This window comes from Aspergillus candidus, assembly GCF_002847045.1.
Source record: "Aspergillus candidus strain CBS 102.13 unplaced genomic scaffold BDW47scaffold_32, whole genome shotgun sequence".
Lineage (NCBI taxonomy): Eukaryota > Fungi > Ascomycota > Eurotiomycetes > Eurotiales > Aspergillaceae > Aspergillus > Aspergillus candidus.
The window spans coordinates 23,151-35,080 of NW_020194037.1; the positions used below are offsets into that span (position 1 = coordinate 23,151).

General features: G+C 46.9%; 5 protein-coding genes across 5 annotated transcripts; 1 reads left to right on the forward strand and 4 right to left on the reverse strand.

The window, feature by feature from the left end:
* Positions 1–19: 19 nt before the first annotated feature.
* BDW47DRAFT_107989 (putative UPD-GlcNAc transporter (Mnn2-2)) lies at positions 20–2,163 on the reverse strand. The gene is made up of 5 exons (XM_024813126.1): positions 2,104–2,163; positions 1,512–2,026; positions 1,437–1,462; positions 1,335–1,351; positions 20–1,277 (listed from the first exon to the last, which is right to left on the reverse strand). Exons 2-5 carry the CDS (start codon positions 1,824–1,826, stop codon positions 241–243), a joined length of 1,395 nt encoding a protein of 464 aa, XP_024670735.1. The 5' UTR covers positions 1,827–2,026; positions 2,104–2,163; the 3' UTR covers positions 20–240.
* Positions 2,164–2,541: 378 nt separating this feature from the next.
* Positions 2,542–4,828, reverse strand: BDW47DRAFT_118442 (putative cell cycle checkpoint protein Rad17; the record flags this gene model as incomplete). Its single annotated transcript, XM_024815211.1, has 2 exons — positions 2,542–4,392; positions 4,475–4,828. The coding sequence occupies 2 exons, from the start codon at positions 4,826–4,828 to the stop codon at positions 2,542–2,544; spliced, it is 2,205 nt and encodes a 734-aa protein (XP_024670736.1).
* A 911-nt stretch (positions 4,829–5,739) lies between these two features.
* On the reverse strand, positions 5,740–8,231 carry BDW47DRAFT_107992 (ELMO/CED-12 family protein). Its single transcript, XM_024813127.1, has 3 exons — positions 7,863–8,231; positions 6,394–7,765; positions 5,740–6,333 (listed from the first exon to the last, which is right to left on the reverse strand). The coding sequence occupies exons 1-3, from the start codon at positions 8,124–8,126 to the stop codon at positions 5,876–5,878; spliced, it is 2,094 nt and encodes a 697-aa protein (XP_024670737.1). The 5' UTR covers positions 8,127–8,231; the 3' UTR covers positions 5,740–5,875.
* A 659-nt stretch (positions 8,232–8,890) lies between these two features.
* On the forward strand, positions 8,891–10,184 carry BDW47DRAFT_107995 (uncharacterized protein). The gene is made up of 2 exons (XM_024813128.1): positions 8,891–9,184; positions 9,388–10,184. The coding sequence occupies exons 1-2, from the start codon at positions 9,090–9,092 to the stop codon at positions 10,073–10,075; spliced, it is 783 nt and encodes a 260-aa protein (XP_024670738.1). The 5' UTR covers positions 8,891–9,089; the 3' UTR covers positions 10,076–10,184.
* A 77-nt stretch (positions 10,185–10,261) lies between these two features.
* On the reverse strand, positions 10,262–11,890 carry BDW47DRAFT_107998 (ditrans,polycis-polyprenyl diphosphate synthase). The gene is made up of 2 exons (XM_024813129.1): positions 11,111–11,890; positions 10,262–11,059 (listed from the first exon to the last, which is right to left on the reverse strand). Exons 1-2 carry the CDS (start codon positions 11,598–11,600, stop codon positions 10,452–10,454), a joined length of 1,098 nt encoding a protein of 365 aa, XP_024670739.1. The 5' UTR covers positions 11,601–11,890; the 3' UTR covers positions 10,262–10,451.
* Between the last annotated feature and the right edge of the window lie 40 nt (positions 11,891–11,930).

The following is an 11,930-nucleotide window of genomic DNA, read 5'->3' on the forward strand; positions in this document are numbered from 1 at the left end:
TCCATGATGCTAAACTCATGCCGATCCAACGGCCAATGAGCTATTTTTAATCCTCAGGTTACCACTGTCTGTAGAATGAAGTATGCCCATATGAATGGGGATATCTACAACGTGCCTGATGCTTTACTCTATGTCCAAACAAATATAATATAGCATACAATGTTCAAGTGAGCATCAATGAAAAAAAAACTCCACCGACAATAATGAAAACGCCATCTGTGGAACGCAGTGTTATGGCGCTCATTCTTTCTTGAGAGCTTTCCTCGGTCGTGTACCTGCAAGGCCATATAACGCACCACCCACGAAAACAAAAATTGCTCCAAATGACACCCCAGACGTAAGATCATTGCCAAACAGATAGATGGATAGTAGAAGAGACACGAGCTTTCGGATATTCAGGACTATTGTCACTGTCAAGGAGGACGATTTGGCAGAGAGCAGATGCACACCACGGATACACAGGTACTGGGTCAGTGCATTGAGGATCAGGAAAATCACTTGCGCAGGGGTAGAGACCAGAATTGACTGGATGCTGTCGTTATTTCGGAGCACTTCAAAAAGGCGCAACGCGGCATGGTTGAGATATGAGCGGACTGGCTGTGCACATGTTTTCGTGGTGGCGTCGGAAAACAGAACACCGGAGAGCCCAAGTTCTGCATTTCGAGAAAGCAATGGCGGTGATAAAAAGAGCGAGTTCCATTCAGTGGAAAGATTCGAGTAGGCGCCTAGGAAAAGCGGCAAAGAAAGCGTATGGGAGTAGAACAGAGCTTCTTTCCAATGCTCTCTGCCGTAAGTCGCATACAGCTTATCGGCGTATATTCCTTGAAACGAAGAAAGTACCATTGCCAAAACAAGGATGCTAAATCCAGTTACGGCTCTAGCAAAAGAAGAGTCATCTTTCTGATCGGTGTTGGTAATTTGACCCTTGGACTGGGCATCGGCCAATGCAGCCATAGCTACACCCAGTGTGAGCATTGCCACGCCCACAATTTGGCCTTGGGAGTACTTCCTGGAGCTGAAGAGACGTCCAACAATCATAGAAGCTACTGGACCACCGGACCTTAAGATAATGTGGAGTGGGACGGAAATCTTATAGGCAAAAGCCCAATTATTCAGCATGTTAATGGTCACAAAGAATGCGGTATACGCAAACCACGAGCTCAATGGGATGATGTTCTTTTTGAAAAACAATGCCCGAGGTCCTGCTGAAAAAGATATAAAGCTTGGAAATGTAAACAGCGCAGTCAGTAAAAACTGCGCAAATGTTATTAGAGGGCCTGTGATATTATAGAGTTAGCAAGAATCGCAGGCGTCTATAAAGGATCAGATCTAACCTGCGCGTGGCCGATCTCTAATACAAAAGAGTCAGTAAATTCTCTAGATATAATAGGCCCGACCTTTCATCTGCCATTATCGAATATTCCAACTTGACTTACTTGATAATAGTCTCTAGTGTAAAAACCTATTTCACCCGTTAGTACAGTCATGCTGAAGTGTGGATATACACTCACATTAGCACAGCAACCACCAAATATTAATGAGACCATGATGACCACAGTTTTCCAACTAGAGAGGATAGTTTGGATCACTGCATTTCTAAGTTCAGATGATGTTGTTCTATGTAGCTCTGTGTCTCCATGACCATGCTCATTTCCAGACTGTTCAGAGCACGGTTTTTGTGCCTTCTCCGTTGGTTCTTGACTAGGGCGCACATAATTATAATCACGGCGATTATCAGACTTTGATCCACGGGATCTTGTTGTTGAAGGACCAGAATCAATTCCACCAGACACTCTTTGTGCACCTGAAGAGGCCACAGATGACATCACGTATCTTTAGGGCGTTGATGCTGCTAGAAGAGACCCAGCTAAATAATCAGCCCTGTACAGGTATCAGAGACAGTAAAACAAAGCAATGACAGTAAAATATCAAAAATATGAATGAACGCGATGGCCAGAATAATTACTCGGCGGAGTGAGTTCACTGGCGCAGACCTGCAAGGGCCATGTGGTTTGTTTTGGTTTGACTCGCCCGAATTAGCTTGATTAGTGTACTGTTATCAATCGCTCGTTATCAATCACTCGAAATCTGCGCTGGGCTTACAGAGCTTCAGATTCATCACTTTGTTAACGTCTCCAATTTACCAAATACTATACAGGTTAGAAGTGATCCGTGAGACTTATGTATTTCAAGCAATAGATGCAATAAACTTATTAGAGATCGTGTGAAACATAGCATAAATACATTAACTCTTCGGATATCCGGAAGAGATATATATGTACGGAGTAGTTTGTAAATTTTTAAATTACGAGGTGTTCCTACCGTGAGGGGGTCCATTAGAGCCTTGTTGAGATTATACGTGTATTGTGATATAAATGTCAAATGCGCAAAGGATATCCAATAAAACCAACGCAACCCTTATGCATCTGATAAATTGCTTCACTCCTTGAAAACCATCTAAACTCCGAAGTGGGACCATGGAAAATCCAGATAATACACCATGAATACCGTCAAGGGCCAACCAGGGCGCGCAGGAGGCAATCAATCATCCACAATATCATCATCACTCAGGATGAGGTTATCATCCCCAAGCGTCTCAGGGTTGCAACTTTTGCGATTATTTTGGTGGTTAGAATATGCTGCTTTTAAAGGCCGCGAGGCGCCGTAGCTGAGTGATTCTTCCGGCGGAGCATTGCTATCGCCGTGAGAGACCCCAGATAAGGCATGCCCTCGGGGTTCCCTTTCGCTAAAACTGGTCAATTCCTTCAGATCTCTCTGTTCTGTCTCGTCGGAACAAATTCCAGCCATATATGGCAGCTGGTCGAGCAACAATTCGTTACGAGCGATCATGGTGGTAGCAAAATGTTGCAGATCACCGCGGTTGCACACCGTGGATTCCCGGTCCGGTTGAGCCTTATCCGACGCAAATCTTTTGCTGAGACCACGGCTTCGAGTTGGTTCAGCGGATCCGTTGAGTAATTTGTTTGCCCACATGTCTACGAAGCCTTGAGTTTCCTCAGCAGAGCGCGCACACCGCAATGCAGGCGAAAAAAACATCCTATGAGGATCTCTTTTCACTGTACCAACCCTAGTTGATAACTGCCGTTTGACTGGGTATGGTAGGGCGAACAGTATACCCCGTGCGGCAACCTGATAGCTGATCTCATTCTGTCGTAGGGCATCGACCCCCACGTTTGCATTCGTGCCAGCGAAATTAGAAACATGAGGTTTTCGAGAGCCTCTACGACCGACCGACAACAGATCGCTGTCCGACAACGCCTCCATGCACCCGTCAAGGTAGCCCGTGAACGATGGACCGTTGCAAGATAAAACATAATTTTCATGCAGGGTACTGATGAATGTTTGGGCATCCGTCCCTGCCTCTTCTATAAGATCGTTGACAGATACCTGGGAGATCTTTGGCCTATCGTGATGAAGCATGTAGGCCGGGGGGGTGGGCAGTTTGGGACTGTCTGTAAGGCTTGGATCTTCCCGTTTATTATACACAACTTTCCCGACTGCGTGGAAGATGCCTAAACTTGTTTCTCTCTGAGATATTAGTGCTAAGATGTCCCTTTCTGAAGAGGTTAGAGATATGTCTTTTGGGGTTCGCGTTTTCTTCTTAGTCGCAGGCCTTGTCCAATGCATCCCATTGCTGCATTTGAGGCAGAGAAACTCTAGGGAGGCAATCGCACTCCGAATATCTCCCGTTTTAGAAATATCCTGAAGGACAGCAGGTCCCGGCATTTTCTCCCGCTTTGAACAGCGGGCCTCTTTTTCGAGAACCAATTGCAAAGCCTTGTTCATGAAAGTTGGGGCAACCTTGTTGAAATCAAGGACATTTGTACTAAAATGGTTAAGGATTTGTGGTCCAAGTAATCGATGGGCGGTTAAGTTTTCTGCGACTGAATATCCGGAGTTGAGGTCGTTTTCAGAAACAACGATAATTATGGGAGGAAGAGACGATGCGCTGTTATTACCACTTGGAACTAGTGATACCGGCATGGCAAGGTATTGCTGCAGAGCCCGCCTGAAAGCAGTCAAACTAGAAACTTCTCGGAAGAAGGTTGTTGGAAATTCTTCAATAAGAATTACACGTTGTGTATCCCGTTTTCTGACGGGATTTGTCGGCGTCAAAGCATCGTGGCGGGAGTTAGAGTCATTTTGATGCCAATTTGAAGGCCTAGCTCCATCCAAATCGAGTTCTTGGTACTGATTACCTCGTTGGAGGAATTCATCGAACTGAGTAGCAAAAGATACGTATCCATTTTTGGAAAACTCGGAAGCTGGGGGGTTCTTCCACTCGACGATCTCAAATTCCAACTTATCGGACAACAAAGACACAGTGGTTGTTTTGCCGCTTCCTGCTGGGCCTCGAAGAACAAGGAGCCTCTATTAGATATTAGCAAGGCATAATAGGATGGAGGAAAGGTTAGAACACCACCAGGCGAACTAGAGATAACGGAAAACGTACATTGTTGTTATTCCCAGCGAAAGCGCTATATAGCCAATTTTGTACAGCCGATACCTTCTTACTATGAACTGCCAACTCATCTAGGCTGAGAGGTGGGTACTGCTGCGCCCATGGTAATCGCTCACTTTCCAAGGAACTTGTGCACGTATCTGGTGTTCGAGAAATAGAGTCCGGTGTGATAAGGAATCGTTTTGTTGAGTTAGGAGGATTTTTTTGTTTTTGTTTGGAAGAGGCCGGCCGATGTGGAACTTGAGACCTTGTTTGAACCTCCGAAGGCTTTTGAATCGTGACAGGATCATCCAAGAAATGTTGCGTAAATAGTTCGTCAAAGGAGTCATAATCATCTTCAATCATGTCATCCTCGTCATCGCCCCTCTCTGGGTCTATACTCGGATTGCATGGTGTTTCGACTTTCTGCGGCGAATGTTGCCGCTTGGAACATGCGGGCTCGGAAGACGTGCGAACGGAGGTACACACCGATGAAACGCGTGACGGGGGACATCGTTTTGTTGAAAGTTGTTCGCATTCGGTATGAGGGTTTTCTCCCCGCCGACTCTTCTTTTCTTTGCCTTGGCTGTTCGTATCCTGTCCATTTGGGAAACGTAAACTTTCCTGATCAACCCGTTCTCCAGAGTCAGCGTCCGTCGCCTTGACGCTTGATTTCCGTTGCCTTTTCGGGGGGCGAATTGTCATCTTGACGGTCCTTTGGTAAGATTGAGAGAATTCATTGCATGAGAACAGGAGCCATTGTCATTTAGCTTCAAGATGGAAGTCCCTGCAGTTGGTACATCAATTCGATGGTGGTGAGGTTCGTTGTAATATGTATTAGTAATAATCAAGAACTTCAATCCGAGGTATTTATGGATTACTACTACACCATAGTACGGACTGAAAGATTGTGCATATAATAGGTATATTATCTTTTACATATATATATATACCTTCTCTACCTCATACTTCGCTTACAAGGATATGACTCTAGCCTAGAGTGTATTGACGCCTGTCCTCCTGGGAGGCTTCTATATAAATGTCCTTGTCAACTTGTATTCTATAGTTAACGCTAGAATCTTTCAACCCATTTTCATTGCTACCAGATCAGTTCTCATAAAACAAGAGTATACTTATGTAGCATGTGTGAAATGATGGGCATAGGTTGATATACGTGCACGTTCATATGTTTGTTTATTCCAAATACGCAGAGAATGCAAATCAAAATATAGTCAAATGGCTATATTGCTGCTGGTCAACAGGCTTTCACAAGGGCCCTTGGAAGCGTCTGGGATTATTCGAAGGGCACCGCCCCACCGGCGAACAGAAAATAATTATAAGTATTAATCAAGAAAGTGAAGAAGATTAGAAGTATTGTTGAGTAAACCATAGCGCGCAAAAAGGATCCCACCCCTACGCACCGCCAAAGACATCATAGTAATAATCCTCGTTAAGGCCGTCCCGAGAGGGCACGCTTGGGGCATCGCTTGCAAAGATTGCGTCGTCGTATCGAACGTTCAATAGGCGGATCTTGAGGCCGTAATTCCCGACCAAGTCGATCATGTCATTCGTTTCTGAGGTGATGGGCTGTTGGTTGAGCAGCATGAGCAAGCCGTCGAGCCATTCGGAGGCGACGCTAGGAGTCTCTGGGCAAAGGCTCAGAAGGACACCCTCTCCCTGGGTCGTCTTGCTATTCGTGCGAGTATGGCCGCCGCCTTTTGGAGGTTCGTTGGTAGAGGAGGTAGACTGAAAACCATGGATTGTGATTTTAGTGGAAGACACAGGGCAAGATACACTCTTGGCAGTTGACGAAGAGTCATCCGGCGATGATGAGACATTGGAGACTACCGAGGAAACGTTTGACAACTCAACTAGAGAAATCATTAGCTCTAAGAGTAGGCAAAAAAGAAAAGGGGTAGGATTGTACTCACGTTTTTCTGGTAAAGCATCAAGTTCCGGACTTCTCTTCTCTATTGCGTCGAAATCTCCGAAGTGTAGAACCCTTCGATTATGTGAAAGTTGGACGAATTTCCAACCGGGATCCCGAGATGAGGTCAACTCTGACTTCGGTGGACCATCATTGCGGAACCAAGCGCCTTGTAATAAGCAGCGAACCCTCTGTTCCTTGATGAAATGGAGCGCCTCGTGATGCAATTCCTCGCGTACTTGCCGTAGATGTTGACCCCAGACATCCTCATATGTGAGCTCTAGTAATTCCATCTGGAGCTCGCGAAGTCGGCTGTATTCGAAGTTGGCTAATTCTTCCTCCACATCATGGACGTCTTTCGTTCGCGGTGCACCTCCAACCACAGACTCCACGAGAATGCGAACTAGTTCAACAATCTTCTCGTAATCCTCCAACTCCGCCCCGGTGGCTTTCCACAAGCGGAAAAAGGCATAGAGTCCCGCAACGTGTAGCCGAGTCCAGTGCAATAACAGAGGTTTGAACACCTTGTCTAAACCAGACCTAGACTCTAGGATCAAATAACTCTTCGCATCTTCCATCTCAGACTTGTCGACTTCAAAATGTTCGTATAATATTGACGTGACGGATAAGGAGGCGCGAGCGATAGGGCAACGCTGCTGCATTGGCTTGGTTGACTGCTCTAAGAGAATCCTTTGATATTCATCTTGATGGCTTCTGGCGTAGTCCGCCAGGTCCATCATCCCTAGGAAACCCATGTCTTCGAACTGTGCCACTGGACTCTCGGTCGCGAATCCAAGTCGCCTCCATTTGTCGGGATTGTGCTTCTTTGACCGGCGCACCTCGTTAGGGCTACCGGATGTTTTCCCAGAGTTCCTTTCCTGTTGGCTTGCCAGATGTATCCCTTTCAACGCCCTCCTATGCTCTGGTTTCTCTAGATCCAGACGAATCTCTCGCCATTTTCTCAGAAGAACTTTCGTAAGTGACTGGAACTCGATGAGGGGATGCGCGTGGTCCTGCAGCGCGCTTCCTTGCATGAGACAATAGACAGCGCGAATCACCCCCAGATCTTGTAGTTTTTGAATGAATCTGGGCCATTCCGATTCCGAATCGTTTGTGATCGAGTCGCGCATAAGGGAATTGATCAACTGGAGCGCATTGGCACAGAGCGCATGATCTGCTGAGGAGAGTCGGCTGACAAGCATCTCCAAGAATTGTGGATATATGGCTATCGCGGGTTTCAAGGCTCGAAACCCAAAAGTTCCCTTTTCCGGCGCATTGCTACCGTTGGTATAAGGGTGGGATACAACAGAGACTAGGATGGACATTGCGCCGCGCAAGATATTCACCAATGGGTGGGTTACTATAAGCTCGACAATCTAAAGAGGGCGGCGAATATATCGGTAAGTAGCTGGTCATGGAAGGGGGCTGATAAAGACCGGGTTTTGAGAGTCGCGCATTGATCTGAATACATACCCTTTCAACCACTTCTTGGTCTACAAATTCCCAACCCTTGTCGACTTCGAGCAACCTGGCAAAACTTGTTAGACTATATGCTAGAGTATTACCACTCGCATGCAAGGCCAGATAACGGAGTCTGGTCAATCCTCCTTCCGCGATGAAGATATCCGCAAATGAAGGATCCCCAATGCTGCTTTGCAGTTTGAAAACCGCCATTTTTCGTACTGCATCTTCATCGCTCCCGAGTCTTTCGACCAGTTCCGAGATGTTGTTCTCCATTGCCACACGAATGTCTTCCCGCTTGGCCGCGGGTTTAGGAGATAAAAGTAATCTCAGGAAGTCAGAGAGCTTCGCGCGGAAAGTAGTGTATTATCAGGTGGTGTACGGACTACGGAGAAGCGCATCTCCATCTCCTCACGGGGGGGCAATGGATCCACAGTAAGGGACATATAGCCCGGTTGCCAAGAAGTCACTAATCGTATAGTATGCTCAGACTCCGTGGAAGATCTCGTCAATGGTACGGAGAACACCAAAAACCTCCACTCCGTACTATGGTCCGTATTTACGTAGTAGATAGCTTTAGTATTTCACGTAATGTACCACCAGTAGGCCCTGCAGTGGCCGTGGCCTGTATTGTTCCGGACAGCGATCAGCGCTATTGATCAGAGATCAAGACATGGGAGAAGGTCCATACTTACTAGGTTAGTATACTCGCCTGGAAGTATCGGCGGTCAATGATATGGTCAGCGTCAGCCAACTTGAAGGCGTTTATGGGATGCATTAACGTTCCGTCAGCCTGGGCGAATGGATTAGATCAGTTAATGTATAATATTATGACGAAGAACAAAACTGATCACTGTAATTATTGAATTCAGCTGTTTATTAATTAGCAGGAACTTGTTTGTAAACTCTTGTAATCGCAAAGCATACCACCTTTCAGGTGTAGTGTTCCTAGCGCCAATTCTTGAACCCGTATTATGGAGTGGAGAGCCTGTTCCTGAATTTTCCAAGCCACCAATAACTACTTTGGAGTACAGTAATAACAGCAACCTCGCTCCCGGAGGATCCTCTTCGAACACCGGCCCCACCTCTTGCTATCTATCGTTCTGCTCTTCTCTGGGTCGATGTCAGCTTTTCTTTGTTATACACCCGTGTTTTCATCCACTTGTTTCCTCCCTTGATCCGCTCTTATCTGTGAGTGAGCTCAGCTTCAGAGAACCCAACAGCGGCTCCCGTCATCCCATGATGCCAGGCGTCATGGCCGAACATCATATGTCGCCTTCCAGTTTCAAGAAGCGAAAGAGGAATCAAACCGATCTCATCAGTCCGGCTGACTCGTAAGTCAACAATCAATCACCAATGCAGGCAACTTGGGCTAGCTCCATTCCCCAAGCACTTCATAATGGCCCTCTTTAGATAGGCAAGGACTTATCAAACAACTCGGAAAAGAGAGAGAGAGAGAACAGGCTTGGGGAGGGAATGCAGAGCAAGCCACACCTCATAAGACTTGGGACAAGAACTGACTGGCCAATTCCTATAGCACAAGACTTTTTCCCCCGACCCATAATCTGAATTCTCCCTATGGCATCGGATATCGAGATCAACCCAAGGACAATGAAGGATTCCAAACCCGTCAATCATGTCTTTCGAGGAAACGCCGTCTCCTTCAACAACCTTACATACAAACCCGACCCAGCGACATGTATCAACCACATCAAACCAGCATGACCCAAGCAAAGTATTTGCCACCGAATATCTGCATCTCTTCCTCCGACATATCCTCGCCCCCAGTGTCTCCGAAGACCTTGGTTTCCTATCCGCAGCCACATAACTCCTGCACCGCTGCCTCATCCCTCCGACCCTGTCACATATGCCACAGAAAGCCGACGACGAGAGAAGCTCTCAACGCATACACCGATTGTGGCCTATGTGGCCAACGAGCATGCTATATCTGTGTCCGACAATGCGATTCGCTTGATTGCGGTGGCTCTGTTCATATTTTAGAGGAGTCTCTTCCGTACATTGATTCTTCTGGTAGACCCGAAGAAATCATGGACAATGGCTTCCAGACGAAGAGGCCGAGGACAATCTGCTCTTGTTGTGCTGTGGAAGGCGTGACTGAGACAGGGATGGAAGTTGTTAAATGCCTTGAATGCGTCCAGAATCACATAATTCGCTCTTCCCAGACAAATGGACGTGAGAAGGAAGCAAGCAACCATATGTTATAACCAGGCACATCAGCTGTTAACCTTATGATAGATTAAATAATGAAACGTATACGAGTCATGTGTGAGATGAATTTCTTCTATACGTGAGAATGCTGGAATTTAACTTTAGGCCTTCTACTGACCGGAACAAAACTAGTGGGAGTAAATATTTGGACTTGGTTGACCAAGTTGAGGAAGAGCCGTTACTGTATCAAGAGCTGCTCTGCCTGTTAGCTGCGAGTGATCAACTGGGTATGAGTTCCTTGGTGTAATCTAAAGGAAAATAGAACTAATATATACAAGGTTGGTAGCAGTTCGAATTTTATATTGTTTATAATGCAAAATCATGAAAAACGCAAAGACGCACTGGTATCAGCCCTTAATTTTCTAGACCTTATCACCGACCAAATCTCATTTGAGCGCCGGCGTAATGCCACAACCCTCGGATGAATCCCTGATACTCTACGGCCTCTCCATACCCGGACATATTGCTAATCTGGTCACCGGTACAGAACATCTCCGTGAGCCGGATATGCCAGGGTGGATAGCCGTCTAACTTCAAAAACGACCCAAAGACCAGGAGAAGGTCGGGCTCGGGCTTTATTGATACCCCAGGAGATCCGATAGAGGATTGATCGTTGTTGTTATCATCGGAGAGTGTTGCAGCTGCTTGCGAAGGCTGCGTGATGATTTCGCTGATTTCCGCGTCGACAAGCTCCATGGTGATGTCTTCTGGGGATAGCTTCCCGTTCTGGGACATCTCTGCCAGGGTTTTTGTCAAGTCCACAAACGTCTCGCGGCCATCTGTAGCAGACAGGAGAAGAACTGTAAGAGAGCCGGAGCCAGGAGCTGAGTTTTGCGTTCGTCCGCTATCTGGCGACGGTTCGTAAACAGGGTGGTGAGGGGCAAAGAGTTGCAATGCGGGTTGTCGGGAAGAATCGTAGTATGAAGACAGCTTGTTCGTGATCGTCTGGTGGAGGGGAGGGATGCAAGATTTCAAAATCCCTAAGCCAGATTAGCGACAAGTTCCATGCGACGGTACTGCTGCGCACTTACCACTCTTTTCGTACACGCTCAGCACGGGAATTCCTGCACTCATGCACCAGGCAGCAAGTTCTGCTACATCGTCCATCAAGATGGCCAACGCATCGTCTTCTCTTCGCATAGAAAGGACCACACTCAGGTGTTCCGGCAGCCGGTCTAGATTTTTCACATCTTTCCGGATCAACTCTGGCGTGCGGTGATGATAGTAGACGATAGCCAAAATCCGATCCACGAGAGCATGGTATGCTTGCACGATGCGCACATATAGACCGAAGAAGATATGAATCAAGGTATAGGTAAACTGATGTAACTGCGACTTGAGAAAAGTCCGTATGGGTGTCTTTCTTGGCGCCTTCTTGCGCCTTTGAGGTGGCCGACGAGCGATGTCCGAAGGGTCTGGTAGGTATGGCCGTAGAATTTTCTCACGTTCGGCAGCAGAGAGCTTTGTGCCGCGCGAGCGGATATCGTCCCTGAACAATTCTCGATCCCGCTGGGACACCATAGCTTGACGACGTTTCGAGCGGTATGTACGGGATATGTGAAATGGCGATATTTGTGGTGGAACGCAGTAGATTAAATCGGGATTTGGTGGGTGGGAAGTAAAAGTGTAACCTGTGAAGTCGCTAGGTTGACATCTGTAAGCCTGGGATAGTTAGACAAGGTAACCAAGGTGGATCACTGGATAGTTGGTTATTCTTCCGTCGACCTTATTTCCCAGAGCCTCGGTCCGCCCGCCACTCTGATCCTAGGTAGCCATGATTACAGCGGGCTGTATGAAGTATCCCCAGGATGAAGCCCATTGGATAGAATAATGAGGAAAATTACGACACTG